The sequence below is a fragment of the Chiloscyllium plagiosum genome, chromosome 8, assembly GCF_004010195.1.
Source record: "Chiloscyllium plagiosum isolate BGI_BamShark_2017 chromosome 8, ASM401019v2, whole genome shotgun sequence".
NCBI lineage: Eukaryota > Metazoa > Chordata > Chondrichthyes > Orectolobiformes > Hemiscylliidae > Chiloscyllium > Chiloscyllium plagiosum.
The window spans coordinates 94,005,652-94,018,684 of record NC_057717.1 but is presented as its reverse complement, the minus strand read 5'-3'; the positions used below and the strand labels follow the sequence as shown (position 1 = coordinate 94,018,684).

The 13,033-nt window shown below is 40.5% G+C and overlaps 1 protein-coding gene across 2 annotated transcripts in view; it reads left to right on the top strand.

Moving 5' to 3' along the window:
• Positions 1–260: 260 nt before the first annotated feature.
• Positions 261–13,033, top strand: part of brd4 (bromodomain containing 4) — a 177,679-nt gene continuing 164,906 nt past the window's right edge. Inside the window, exon 1 of one of the 2 annotated variants that reach the window (XM_043694781.1) lies at positions 261–441. Coding sequence is in view for 1 of the 2 variants with exons in the window: in XM_043694780.1 (XP_043550715.1) it covers positions 1,598–1,638 (41 nt within the window). In the remaining variant the exon portion in view is untranslated. Of the gene's footprint in view, positions 442–1,440; positions 1,639–13,033 lie in introns of those variants that run through there. The other variant, XM_043694780.1, reaches the window with a different exon arrangement.

The following is a 13,033-nucleotide window of genomic DNA, read 5'->3' as shown; positions in this document are numbered from 1 at the left end:
GCAGGTTAGGTGAATCTGCTATGCTAAATTGTCCATAGTGTTCAGGAATGTGTAGGTTAGGTGCATTAGTAGTTGAGTTTCAGTTGCAAGAGGGGTTAGCGAAATGGAAGGTCCTACTTTTAAACAAAAAAAATCAAGCAAAAAAACAGAAATTGGAGTGGAGAATTCAGTTCTGATTTGAAGGATCGTTGGATCCGAAGCATTAATTCTGCTTTCTCTCCACATATGCTGTCAGACCTGCTGAGTTTATTCAGCAATTTCTGCTTTTGTTAGAGGTTATACTTTACCTGGTTTTCAACAGTTAATGGGCCCATCAAGGGTCAAGAGGGGGCGGGCCCCATCGGTTTTCATTGACAGCTGGTACGCACGGTGCGTCTGACGTCACGCAGAGGCCGAAAAGGTTGTGTGGAACCGGGACGCCGCGCGCGCACACAAACACAGGTAAAAAAAATTACACAAACAAACAAACAAGAACTGAGAAAGCGATCAAAACCGAAAGCTGGGTCTTTAGCAGAGCCCTACGCAGTTGGGGTTTTCTCACGGTGGGAGGTGGAAGGAGGTGAAGCCAAAACAGGGTCAAACCTTGGCGAAAAGGCGCAAGTGGAGAGAGGGAAAAAATACACAAGAGTTGTGGAGCGGCCTATTGAGGCCTGTGTGTTCGGAGAAAGGCGCGGCGACCTTCGCTGTTGGGGCCGACCGTTGCTCAGTAATCGGACAACCAGGGATGGTAGGCCGAATTCCGGCCTGGTGTGGATTTCGAAAGCGGCTTGCTGGGAGGGCGGAAAAAATTTGGGGCGGGGGGAAGGGAAGGGGGGGCTTGAAAATTTGCGGCGGTCGAAGGCTCTATCGTCACGTGCTGTGTGCCGACCAGTGACGGCGCGAGGGCTATGTCACGTGATAGGGACTCCGCCAATCCCACTCCGTCATGGCGGCGGAGGAGGAGGAGGCGGCGGCGATGGCGATGAGTTGCCCCGTTACCCATTTTCTGTTGCCTCCCGCCTCTTTCCTTTTTTCGTCCCTCCTCCTTTCCCCGACCGCGAAGCACCTTTTAGAAATTTCCCCACCGTTACGAGCTTCCCTTCCGTGGGGTCTGCTCTTCGACGCCACAGTTTTTTTCCAAAAAAAAAGACGTCCTATGACTCGCACACTCAGGTGGCGGACCAATTGCGGGGCGGATTTGAAGTCACGTGGCAGGCACAGTCCAATGGAATGGTGCGGCGAGACGTCACGTGCCCCTCTCGGCGAATGGGACCGGTCAAGATGGCGGGCGCTATATAAGGTGTTGTCGAGGGGGTGGGGGTTCTGCCATCTGGGGAACGGAGACTTCGGTTCAAGGGGAGTCGCTTCGTATTGGATTTAAAGCGCCGGCTGTGGGTGGGTGGATTTAAGGGGTCGTTAAAGGCCAAGCGGCATTTTGGAGAGGGAAAAACCGGCCGGGAGCGAGAGGCAAAGTTTCGACGGGGAGGGGGTGCTGTGTGTGAGAAGGTAGGAGAAGTGGAAAGCCACTCACACACTCACCCTCCCTCCTCCCCTCACATCCTCAAAAGGGCGCCGGTTGCTGCTTCCAGGAGATTAGGGTGGATTTTTAAACGGCAAGATGGAGCGCGAGAGCGGTGCCTCGGCAGGCCCGACTACACGGTGAGTGTCGTGGCTGGGCCAAGGCTACCTACCAGTAGTGGTCCAGGTGGGGTTGGGAAGAGTATGATAAGAAAGGAGAGTCAGAATTCAAGGGTGAAGCTTAGAGGTGAGGAGGGACAAATGGAAAAAGCAGGAGGGAGAGGCCCGATTGTGGGGAAGGTAGCGGGTGCGAATCAGCTTTTATTGTTGTCGGCGCAGAGCGGGAAACTGCTTCCTGACGCCATTTTGTGTGAGAGAGGCCCAGAACCGGGGCGCAATGGAGCTCGGCGCCACTTTCACATCTGTTTGTGTGTGTATATGGAGTGTGTAGCGGAAGAGCAGCGTCTGCTTTCCCAGGGACCCACATTGCCATTGTGGCCCCACATCATTTTCAAGCAGTGTGGCCAGTTTTCAATCCACCCACAAGGAATGCGGTGTCTGCCTGTTAGAAAAGTACTCTATCTCTTAGTTCTCCCCCCCCCCCCAAAGCTTTGCATTTGCCTCCATCCGCTTCCTGTGCCCCGCTGTAATGGTTACAGGACTGAAGTGCCGTTAGATTCGCAGTAAGCAAATGTATTTCTGAAAGTCGCTGTTTTAAAACGTGCAGTTCGGATAGAAACGTCGCTCGGACCGCGTAAGCGGTGGCGTCGGAATTAAATATGCTTAAAATATTTTCCCCTTCATAAGAGGTAATTTTAAGTTGTCCATCCGTGTGAGGTAGTTGCTACTATTTGTTTACTTAGAATATAGCTTCATATGCCGATCAGTTCCTGATGCATAAATGAATGTGTATAGAGTTGTGATTTCTTTTAAGTTGTATATATGCAGCGGCGTTAGGAACCTTGTTTTCTTTGGTCGTTGTGTAGTTGCAGGTTTTGGCAATATGGAATACGTAGTTGCTCCATTTCCACTGATGGGAGGGATGCTAATATTACAATTACAGGAACCAGAGGAGATCATTCATACACTGTAGCCTGTGCATGGCCGCATTAGAATTTTGTTCGGCACAAATAAATCTACCAACTACAGATCTGGTTGGGAGAAACAGATTTTTTTTTTGTTGTGCAGTGTCTTTTTGATTACATTTCATAGATAATAAAATATGTTTTGAAACTGATGCACCTAATTCTTTTGTCACTGAACATCTTGCACTCACGAGGAATTTGCTCGTCTGATCCAAAGTGGGTGACTTCGCACTATCCCTGTGCTGTCTTGCTTTTGCTCACTTGTATAGTTATTTTTGTCTGATTTCTTATATCTTACTCATATCTGCAAGTTGGTATGTCAAAGTTGTTCATCTAATTCTAGCGCATATAAGTAAAGGTGAGGTGCTTGTCCATATTCTGGGGTAAATCTCTAGTCATATTTAGCAAGTCAGAAAACTCTTTATCCTTTGTCTTGGTCTTATACCTCCATCTAATTAACAACTCTTGTCTCTGTTAACTTCATTTTTCTGTGATATTTTATTTACAAATCTCTTGTAGAATCCTAACCGATTGCTTTTTGGAATTTCACAGCAACAAATTCTTTGACCCTCCCTTATTAATGTTTAAGGAATTTTGAACGCGGGTGATCACCCCTCACCTTAACTTTTGGATGGATAAATGATTTACCATTCTAAACCTGATTAATATAAAGTTATTTTATTGATCTTGAGTACATAAACCAAAAGCACTTTTTGGGGGTAATGCATTTTGTTTGAAGAATGCTTGTTATGATAACCTCCCTATTGCTGTTCTTCAACCTTACATTTGCTGTGCCATTGATTAGCTTGGCCAAGGGTTATTTTTATGTAATCAAATGCCAATATGAAAAAGGCTGTTTTGTGATTTAATATTGATCTTATTTCAATTAATTATGCTATATCTAGTGTACATTATCATTAGTAATGTGTTTGTTTTGTGGCTTAATATTTTCCAGTGAATTTAATATAATAAATTATAGCTAAACGCAATACCTTAATGCACATAAATGGATAGTTAGATTACATTGTTTATTTTATGCCAGTTTATAAATTGCTATAATGTTGAACTTTGTCTGCGTTAATGTAAAGTTTTAGCTTTGTTTCTAAGTGTCTGCTATTTGTTTTTAGCAAATGGAGCATTTTGATGCATTTGGAAGTTATGCAATAAGGGAACTGTGGTCCTTTGAAAAACTTGGTCGTTGTGGTCTTGGAGGCCAATTTATAATGAATCTGTAAAAATTATGTCCTGTTGCTATTGTTTTGTGAAATACATTCTTGACCTGTTAAATCTGTATCTGCGGAAAACGTCACTGCTTTGTGTGCTTATGGATTCAAGTTGCAGTTCTCTTGGTTTTTTAAAGCCAATTTGAGGTGCTTTTACCATGCAAAATAAGAAAATAGTATGCACTTGCAAAATAATCAGTGTGGTAGATAAGTTGAACTTTACATTTCATCTATGTAAATTTGATTTGCTCGTCACACTGTAACTTAGTGATTGCCCCAGGGATGATGTTTTCCTTGTTTGCTTGTTCATTATAATTCAGTGATGAGAAGCTAAAAGCATGCGGGAGAACTAAGCTGCCATTGGCAGCTTAGTTATTGACCAGTACAATTTTTGCTATATCAAGTATTTGGATTGTGACCTGTTCAAAATAAGTCAGTCAAAGCATGAGGTGATGAGGAACTGCTTTCTGAAAACAGATGCAGTCAATTTGAAGGTTACTTCACTGTATGCTTTTGATAATTCCTGCAAAGGAAGTATTACCTTTTAAGATGGCAGATTTCAAACAGGAATTCCTAGGGAAGTTTTTTTAAAATGGAAGTTCAACAGCTTGGGGGATTTGGTGAAAGTGTCTCTTCATAATCTGTGGGAAACCTGCCAATATTGGTTTCTTTGAATACCACGAATAGATTGCGCCGATTTAGATTCTGTCTTCCTCCTTCCCCTGTTTTTTTCCCCCTCTTCCATGGACATGACTTTTTTAATAGGATGTTATTTCCTTGTATGCTGCTGCATTTCTACTTTTGGAGAATGTGAAATCCAAGTGAATATTACCACAAACTCCTTCCCTTCTTTTAGCTTTACGAGGCCGAATTATATTATTTGCAAACTTACTTCTGTGTTTGACCTGGAGATGAGTTTCCAAACCCAACCATGTCAACAATGTGGCTGCCCTGCAACATGCGTCCTGTCTTAGTGCAACTTCTAAGACACTTATCCATGCCCTTGTCTTCTTTAGGTTCCAATTCAGTCCTGATGGCCTTCTGCTTTCTTGCCTCCAAATCATTAAGTTCATTCCAAATCTGCTTTGTTATTTCAGTCTAAAGTTCAGTTCACATTTCACTGTTGTGCTCCCTGATCAATGCTGGCTCCTGATTAAGAATCTCCCTTAAATTACCATTCTTATTGTTATATACTTCCTGAAAATAAGGAATGTCTTGGAATAGTGTGATTTTGAAGGTACTGCATGGATTCAAGGCAATGTCATGAAATGTTCTGTGCAAATAGTTACACGTAATTTGAAATGGACGTCTGTAGATTATGAAAATAATACCATGCAGAGATCACAAACTGAAGTAGAGAAATTTTAGCTTTGCAACCTAACAACTTCACTGAACAATAAGGTAAACCGTAGGTAATGGTCACTAATAAGAAAGTGAATTTGCTGACCTTATAGATTTGAGAGCTGGTGGGGTGGCTTAATGAACATATGGTGTCATTTAAACTTATTGGTGGTGATTTAGTTGTACCTTCTGCACTTATTGGTTTGTGTTGATCTAATGAATTTAGACTTTGAATTATTTGGTCTAGACAGTTAGTTAACAATTTGTCATTATCACCATGCTAAATTGAATGGCCTTCAGACTGACTGGTGGTGTTGAAACTGAGCATCCATAATTCATCAGAATTATTTACAACTACAATCTGTAACTTCATGGACTGACATTCCTTTCTTCTACCATTGTAAACAAGCTGAGAAATAATTCCAGATTCAATGAAGAAAGCGGGGGAGCATGACAGGAGAAGCAATAGGCATGCCAGAAAAAACTTTCTTTGGGTGAAATTAACTGCGAAAATGTGGAAGCAAGATGCAGTCGGCAGGGCTAAATGATCTCCAACAGATCAGTCTTTTCTCATCTAGTCATGACTGGCATGGACAATTCAGCATCTTGGAGGAGTAATCTCCAGAGATCCCCAGGGTTGAGAATATGGAAGTCCAATGCATCAGTGCAATAGCCAGCATTGATCTATATGTATTCAGTGGCTGATCCATCTCAACTGCCTGTTGTCTGAGTGACATGCCAGTCTTCAACTAATTTGGTTCGTTTCTTCATAACATTAAATAGTTGAAAATATTGGATATTGTAATGGCTATGAGATTTAGCAATATTTTGGCAATAACATTTAACTGATGTCAAGTACCAACACTGGCATCTACCTAAAAATCTTGGAAACCTGTCGAGGTCTGTCCTCTGCACAACTGACAAATCCAACACTTAAATCATCAGCTAATTGATCAAAAGAGCTATCCAGTTTTGTTGAACAGTACTTGAAAAGGAGTATCATGCTCTCAAATATTCAGGTTCAGTTCTGTCAGTGCTCCTGACCTCCTTACAGCCTTAGTCACATGGACAAAAGAACTAAATTCTAGAGATAAGGTGGGAGTGAGTTCAAATGGCACCTTGATGTCAAGATCAGAATATGCTATGAAGGCACTCTAACAAATCTGGACTTAATAAACATTTGGGCAAAGCTCTTCACTCATTGGAGTTGTACTAGTACCAAAAAAGGTGAGTTGTGGTTGTCGGAGGTCATTCATCTCCGTCCAAGGGCATCATTGCAGAAGTTCTTCAGTTTAGTCTCCTACCTGCAACGATCTAAAACTACTTCATCAGCTTCTCTTTGTGAGGTCAGAAGTGAGAATGTGTTTGCTGATTGAGATGCTAAAGCAGTCAGTATGCACAAATTCAGGACCGCATTCAAGTGAGGGCTGCTGAGTGAGTAACGTTGTCTGGTACTTATTGTTAGGTTCTTTTTCTTGAGATTCTTACACACTTGATGCAACTGCAATATGCCAACTTCTGTGAACAGCTAAAATTTATTAAAACATGTACAAGGTTTGGAGGAACCCTTAACACGGCGTCACGATGGTTATAAAGCCATGACGAGATCTCTGAACAATGGGGCCAGTTTTTCCTTTATACAAGTTTTTTTTCATCAGTTAATGCCCAGAAGACAACAGTCAGCCACTCCCCCATAGTCATGTGCCACTCAGAACAATGCAGTGACTTGACTAGTTCCAGAAAGAATGTAATTCAGATCATTCCTTAAAGGCAAGATCTGATGTAAATCACTTATTTTTAAATGGTGGGCCGTAATCAGAATTTTAATTTCAATGTTCTTAGTCTTCTGCTATTCAGAATCAATATGTAAATTTTTTTACTTAGTACCTGCAGATCAGAGAAACTTACCACCCTACCCACAGGGCATCCATTTCTTACAGGTCAGCAGAGCAAATTAACCCCATAACATTCTCACTTGAGTTGGGAATGACCATATTGAATGAGCCGTTAAACTCTGCATCAACTGTGTGATTTCCAGATATTCCCCCCCCCCCCCCCCCCAGCCGCCAAAGAAAAGCATGCAGCATTCCACGCAGTGACTGTACGAAACGCTATAGGGCAAACAGGCAGACAACTAGCAATTTGCATCCATTAAACTCCACAGCCGGCTGTCCCTAGTAGCCGTACACAGATGACCAGGACCACAGATTCGGCTGGGACAACAGCATGGCACTCAGCCATAGAATGCATCAGCAAGACTGAGACCCAATATACTGGCTACTACAACAAACAACCAGAAACAGCAAAATGGAACCAAATAAATTTTAGAAGGCACAGTACATCAGTGCTTCACAGGAGGCTCCAAAGCACTGAAGATATCATCCAAACAGGGAAGAAATATCTGCAAATCAGTATCCCAGCTCGGTGAGCAGACGCACAACCATGACAACCGGCACCCGAACTGCAAATCTTTATACAAACCTTGAAAATTACAGTGAAGATAAGAGAATGGGTAGATGTCTTGCCTGTTTAATGTTCGGGAGAAAGGAATGGTGCAGGTCTGTGAAGGATGGGCTGCATTCCGCTTTGCTGATTTTTACATATGAAGGCTTCAGTATTAATCCTTGTATATGTTTCAGTTAAATGTTATACAAATTCTTTGGTTTTTTGCAACTTGAGAATCTTTGGTGTTTTTTTTTAAATCAGCTGGCATTTTTGCAAACCATATCCTGTACTGTGCAAAAAGGAGGAGTGTACTGTGCAGGCTCTTTCCTCTGTAGATTTTCTAGTTGGAATTTTGATGAAATGCAAAGCTTATGAATGAGTCTGTGGGGAATGTAGGTGGATGTGCAGTTGATAAATGCAACAGTTTACTGACAAGTGGAGAAGCGCAAAGTAGCGACAGTGATTTTGAGGTGGATATATCTAGGTTTTTATTAATCTCTTTATTTTGATGCTGAAAGTGAGTATTTTTTTCTGTCTACTGATTCCATGTATTGTTAATTTACGTGGTTGTGGTAAAGTCTGTGCTCCATAGGGAATTGTTAATTGTCGACTGACTGGGGTTGAATGCTGCCATAATTGAAAAGTCTATATCGTTTGACGTCTGGATTATCACTTTAGAGCCAAGAGTTGTATCTCTGGAGATACCAGTCTGTGGCTGTGGAGGGCTTTAATGAATTTTATACTTTGAATGCTTGACAATGCCTCTGAATGCCCAAAATGAAGCTGATAGGACAACTCTTTTTATCAGAAAGTAAATTTTTCCGGGTTCCTTCACAACTTAATTTTAGTGGTAATGAGACATTAAAGAGTTAATTTGCTTTACTGACTTGCAAAAAATTGAATGCCCTGGGGGTAAGGTGGTGTGTATTTGCCCTATAGGTGGAATGAGGGAGGTTTACATGGCCATTTCCTTGCCATTCAGGGATAACTTAGATTTTTCATCCCCTATTCAGAAATCAGTAGGAACATTATAGTTGGAATTTGACTACTCCCCTAAACAAAGGAACCTCGATTATCCAAACTTTCTTTATCAGAACAAGACATCAAGGTCCTGATACTTGGCTAAATTGTGTTATCCGGTGGCATTCAGTTATCTGACAAAATATTCCCTGCCTGTGTCATTTGGATAATCGAGGTTCCTCTGTAGTTGCAAATCGTTTTTTTTGTAACAGGTTTGATCATTTAAGGGATGATTTGCGTTGTATCGAGTGGCTTATTACTGTGAGGGAGTGACAGGGTTTTCTTGTGGGCATAATAACTGTGATTTAAAGATTTTCGATAAAAGGACTGTTTTCTTCAATAAGCTTTTGCCACAGCCCCATTACCCCTGCGATGTTTAAGTTTCTCCAAAGCTTGTACTGGACTGTGGTTAATAAATTTGGTTGCTTGTTCACAGAACTTGGTGTGTTGCAGTTGCATCAATTATGTAAAATCCTCAAAAATAACTTAACATTCTGGTTTTAATACTTTGCAGATCCTTGATCCAATTTGTATTGCATGTTGAACCATTCTTGGTAGAATTTTATGGCTGATGTCTAGGTTATTTGTTCACGATCTCTTAACTAGTAACCTCTACTACAAAGATGTGTGTTAGATGTCAGTTGAAGATAGCAGATTAGATTCATGAAGCAGGGTGCACATAACGTCAGGAGAATTATACCATTCCCCACTGTTTGGTTATCACTTTTATTTAAGACCACATTCAGCAAAGTCTGAGGTTTGCACTATTTGCAAGTGTTCATTTTGTAATGGTTTATTAAACTAGCCTATCTTGAGCTATATGATTCATGTGTTATGATGGAATTGATCATGGTCTTAAATAAACGTTTACACGTCAAATTTGCAATGCTGTTCCTTATTAAATAGTGTAATATAACAATGTTTTTGCTAAGACTATGCATTTGACATGAATCCCTGCACAAAAGTGTCAATGTAAATGTTTGTAAATAAAATTAGGGTAAACATTGCAAGGTGTTTTCTTGCGCAGCATTGAAAAATGTTTCATGTACTTACAGTGAATTTTGTAGCTCCATGTTGTTCCATTCCCCACCTTTTTGACATAAACAGCAATGTCTTCCCTTTCTTAATTTTAGCTGCTAATTTTAAATACTATTGTCTTTACAGCGCTGTTATGTTCCAGGCAGCGCTCCTTTTGATTCTGAACTGTTTCTGATCCCATGTTTTCCATTGCAAGGACTGCCATCTCTGAAACATCAGTTCAGTGTTCAAAATACTTAGTTGTATTTTGTCCTTGAAACCCTTCACTATGCAAATGTCAAAAATAGGTGACAATATTCAGTTTTGTATTAAGTTACATTCTCCTTGAGTTTGCTGTCTGAAAGTGGGTCCTTGGTGTTGTTTGCCAAGCTATGAAGAAGTAGCAGATTTTACTTACACAGGGCAGGGATGCATGTTTGACTTTTCGGGAATAGGGATCAGACTCCTGCTTTGATGTCAGTGGAGCTAATCAGATTCCCTTTAACTTAAATTCTTCAGCCAATATGTGTGGTTGGGGCAGAACCTGAGTAATTGCTCTTGCAATCACAGATTCTGTCTTTTCTACTTTGATTTCTTAAAGTACAAAATCTGCCATTAGAAGTACTAAGGGAGGGATGGAACATAGTTTGGAGTTTGAGGACTAGTTATCGTGAAAGATAAGGCAGTCCTGGGACCAGGAAATGAGGAGCAGAAAAAAGAGATGGCCAGAAACTCTGTAATGAGGTCACATTAGCCGGTTGTATTGAGAATCTCTTCAAGGGTAGCAAATGAGTGAGATGAGGTTCATCCTGTTGTTAATTTCCCTGTAATCCCGTGGTAATGGTTGGGGAGCCTGTTGAATATTTTTGGAAATTGAGAACAGTATTTGGTGATGAGGGACACCGGCTTTTTTTTTTGTAGCTGTTAAGATGCATTTAATCTGCAGGTATAAATTTGATCGATTACTTGTCAGCCAGTTTCACTCCTCAATCAAAGCAAAGCACTTGGAGACAATGGTTTTACCTCCTTGATCTCTTCTGGGCTCTCGAAGGATAGAGAGCAGTCGCCAATGTGCACAGAGACACAGCAGTTCCACAATGATCTATATAGTCATTTTACAAGGAGGAGCGTCCAGATAAGGCAACATTCATATGGACATGGTGACCATTACAATCAGTGAGTGTCAACAATAAAGATTAAGTAATTTGCTGTTACACAATGAATAACTGGCTTCACATAATGAATAATTTTCACCTTCTTATTAAACTGACCTTACATACTGAATGCTTCCAATATTGTTAAATGGCTCTGCATAATGAATGCTTTTCTACCTTGTTAACCCATTACCCTTGCCTCCAGCACCCCATTGTTAACTGTAAGTTCTTATCTGATCTGAATCTTGCTCAGCTGAACCTCTTGTTTTATTAAACTCAAACTTAACTCTTGCCCTGCCTGCTCATACCCTAGGAAAAAACAATGACTGCAGATGCTGGAAACCAGATTCTGGATCAGTGGTGCTGGAAGAGCACAGCAATTCAGGCAGCATCTGACGAGCAGCAAAATCGACGTTTCAGGCAAAAGCCCTTCATCAGGAAATACACATTCTCAGTAGCCCTGGTGTCTTGACCGAAGGTTTCCAGACATTTTCATCTGCTTTACAAACTATGAAAAGCACTTGATGTGAGCTGAGTCCACGGATTGTGGTGAAGTTTGATTGTTAACATGTGAAAGATGAAATACATTAACCTCTTTGGCCTTTGGTTTTTCTTAATCACTATTTCAGAAATAAATCACTTTTTTTCTTGATCCTACAGTGAGTGAAAGAGTAGCCCCATAAAATCAACAAGTAACCCATGACCAAATTATTATATTTCAAAAAAAGCCTGTGGTGGTGAGCTTACTTTGCTATTTCAATGTCTTGTAATTTGTATACTAATTTAGAGTTTTGTTCACTCATGTCTCATTTTCTTTGACATTTACTCCCGTAAGATATAGTAACAGAAGAGAGCCATTCAGCCTATCATGTCTGCTGTGCCATTCAGTGAGACCAAGGCTGATCTGATGATCTTCGAATCCTACTCTCTTTCGATTTATCCTTTACTGATTTGCCAATCTCTGCCTAGTCCTGATCGCAACTTGATATTACTTTTTCTGTATATAAGAGCTTCCTAGCTTGATTTAATTTACTTTGCCTTTGATCTGTAAACTCGCAGCTCCTCCTCCACCCATGCATGAATTGTTCTAATTTATCTCTGCTGTTCCCTAATTTTCATATTCCATAGTTAGGTTTCCTCTGTAAATCTTTGTCCTCTCGAAATTCCCCTGAAAGATGATCTTAATGACCATTATTTTGCGTACACGGTCTAAAATTCATCACTAATTTTAACTACTTGTTGGGAAGCAACGTTGGTTTTTGCTGAAGAGAATTTCAGGCTTTTTTAATTGGGACTTCTACACTGATTTAATTATTTTATACATACCTGTGCAGTTGTGTATGGGCAGCAATTTAAAATGGTTGGTCAATAATTTGCCCATATGCTCATTGAAATGAGGGAGATGAGTTGTCCAAGATATCATATTGGCCTGCTTCATATGCATTTTTGCAATCTGTTGGTGAGAGACACAAGCAGAGGCACTTGGTGACTGAATAAGTTGCTTTGTGTTTGTAATTCTGGGACTTTTAATTGGTTTTATACTCTCCATTTATAATTGTGTATTTGTTATATGGAGAATAAACTTCAGTTGTGTTCTTCGTTGCCAATAGGTTTCTGCTGGTTTGGAGCGTTCATTTTGCATTTAAATCTTGCACGGTTCTGTCCATATGGGCTTGTTTGCTCACCTGTGGAGCAATCCGTGGATAAACATGTTTTCCTTTTTGATTGACCCATTGCGGGTAGAGGTTGTTCTGGTATAATGAGAGTTTCGTCAATGCAAATTGGTTATAACATGATTGACACATTTGTGGATGCTGTTTGGATATCACAAACTTTCTACTGAATGGATATAGTGATTCTATAGTGTAAGGTTGCAAAAGAACACAACTGTTGTGTTATACTAGAATACCCTGTACATTCAATTTAAATACTTGAACTTCAAAAAGCCCTACTAATGTATGGCTGGAAAAGCCTTTGTTTAGATTGGCTGTATCTACTATTGCTCTGGAACTCATCTCAAATGTGGGCAGTCACATATATATGTAGTCTTATCAATATACTTCAGTTTCTTCCTTTATTCGTACTTTCTGTCAAAGTGAATAGTGTGGTATTAGGTGCTCTTAGAATCATTTGATCTCTAGTTAGTTGAGAAGGGGTTAAATTCAATCATTAATTAGATCATGCTCCTTTTGAGACTATTGTGCAGTACTCTAAGCACTGAATACTCTTAACTTTTTGTGACCTCAATATT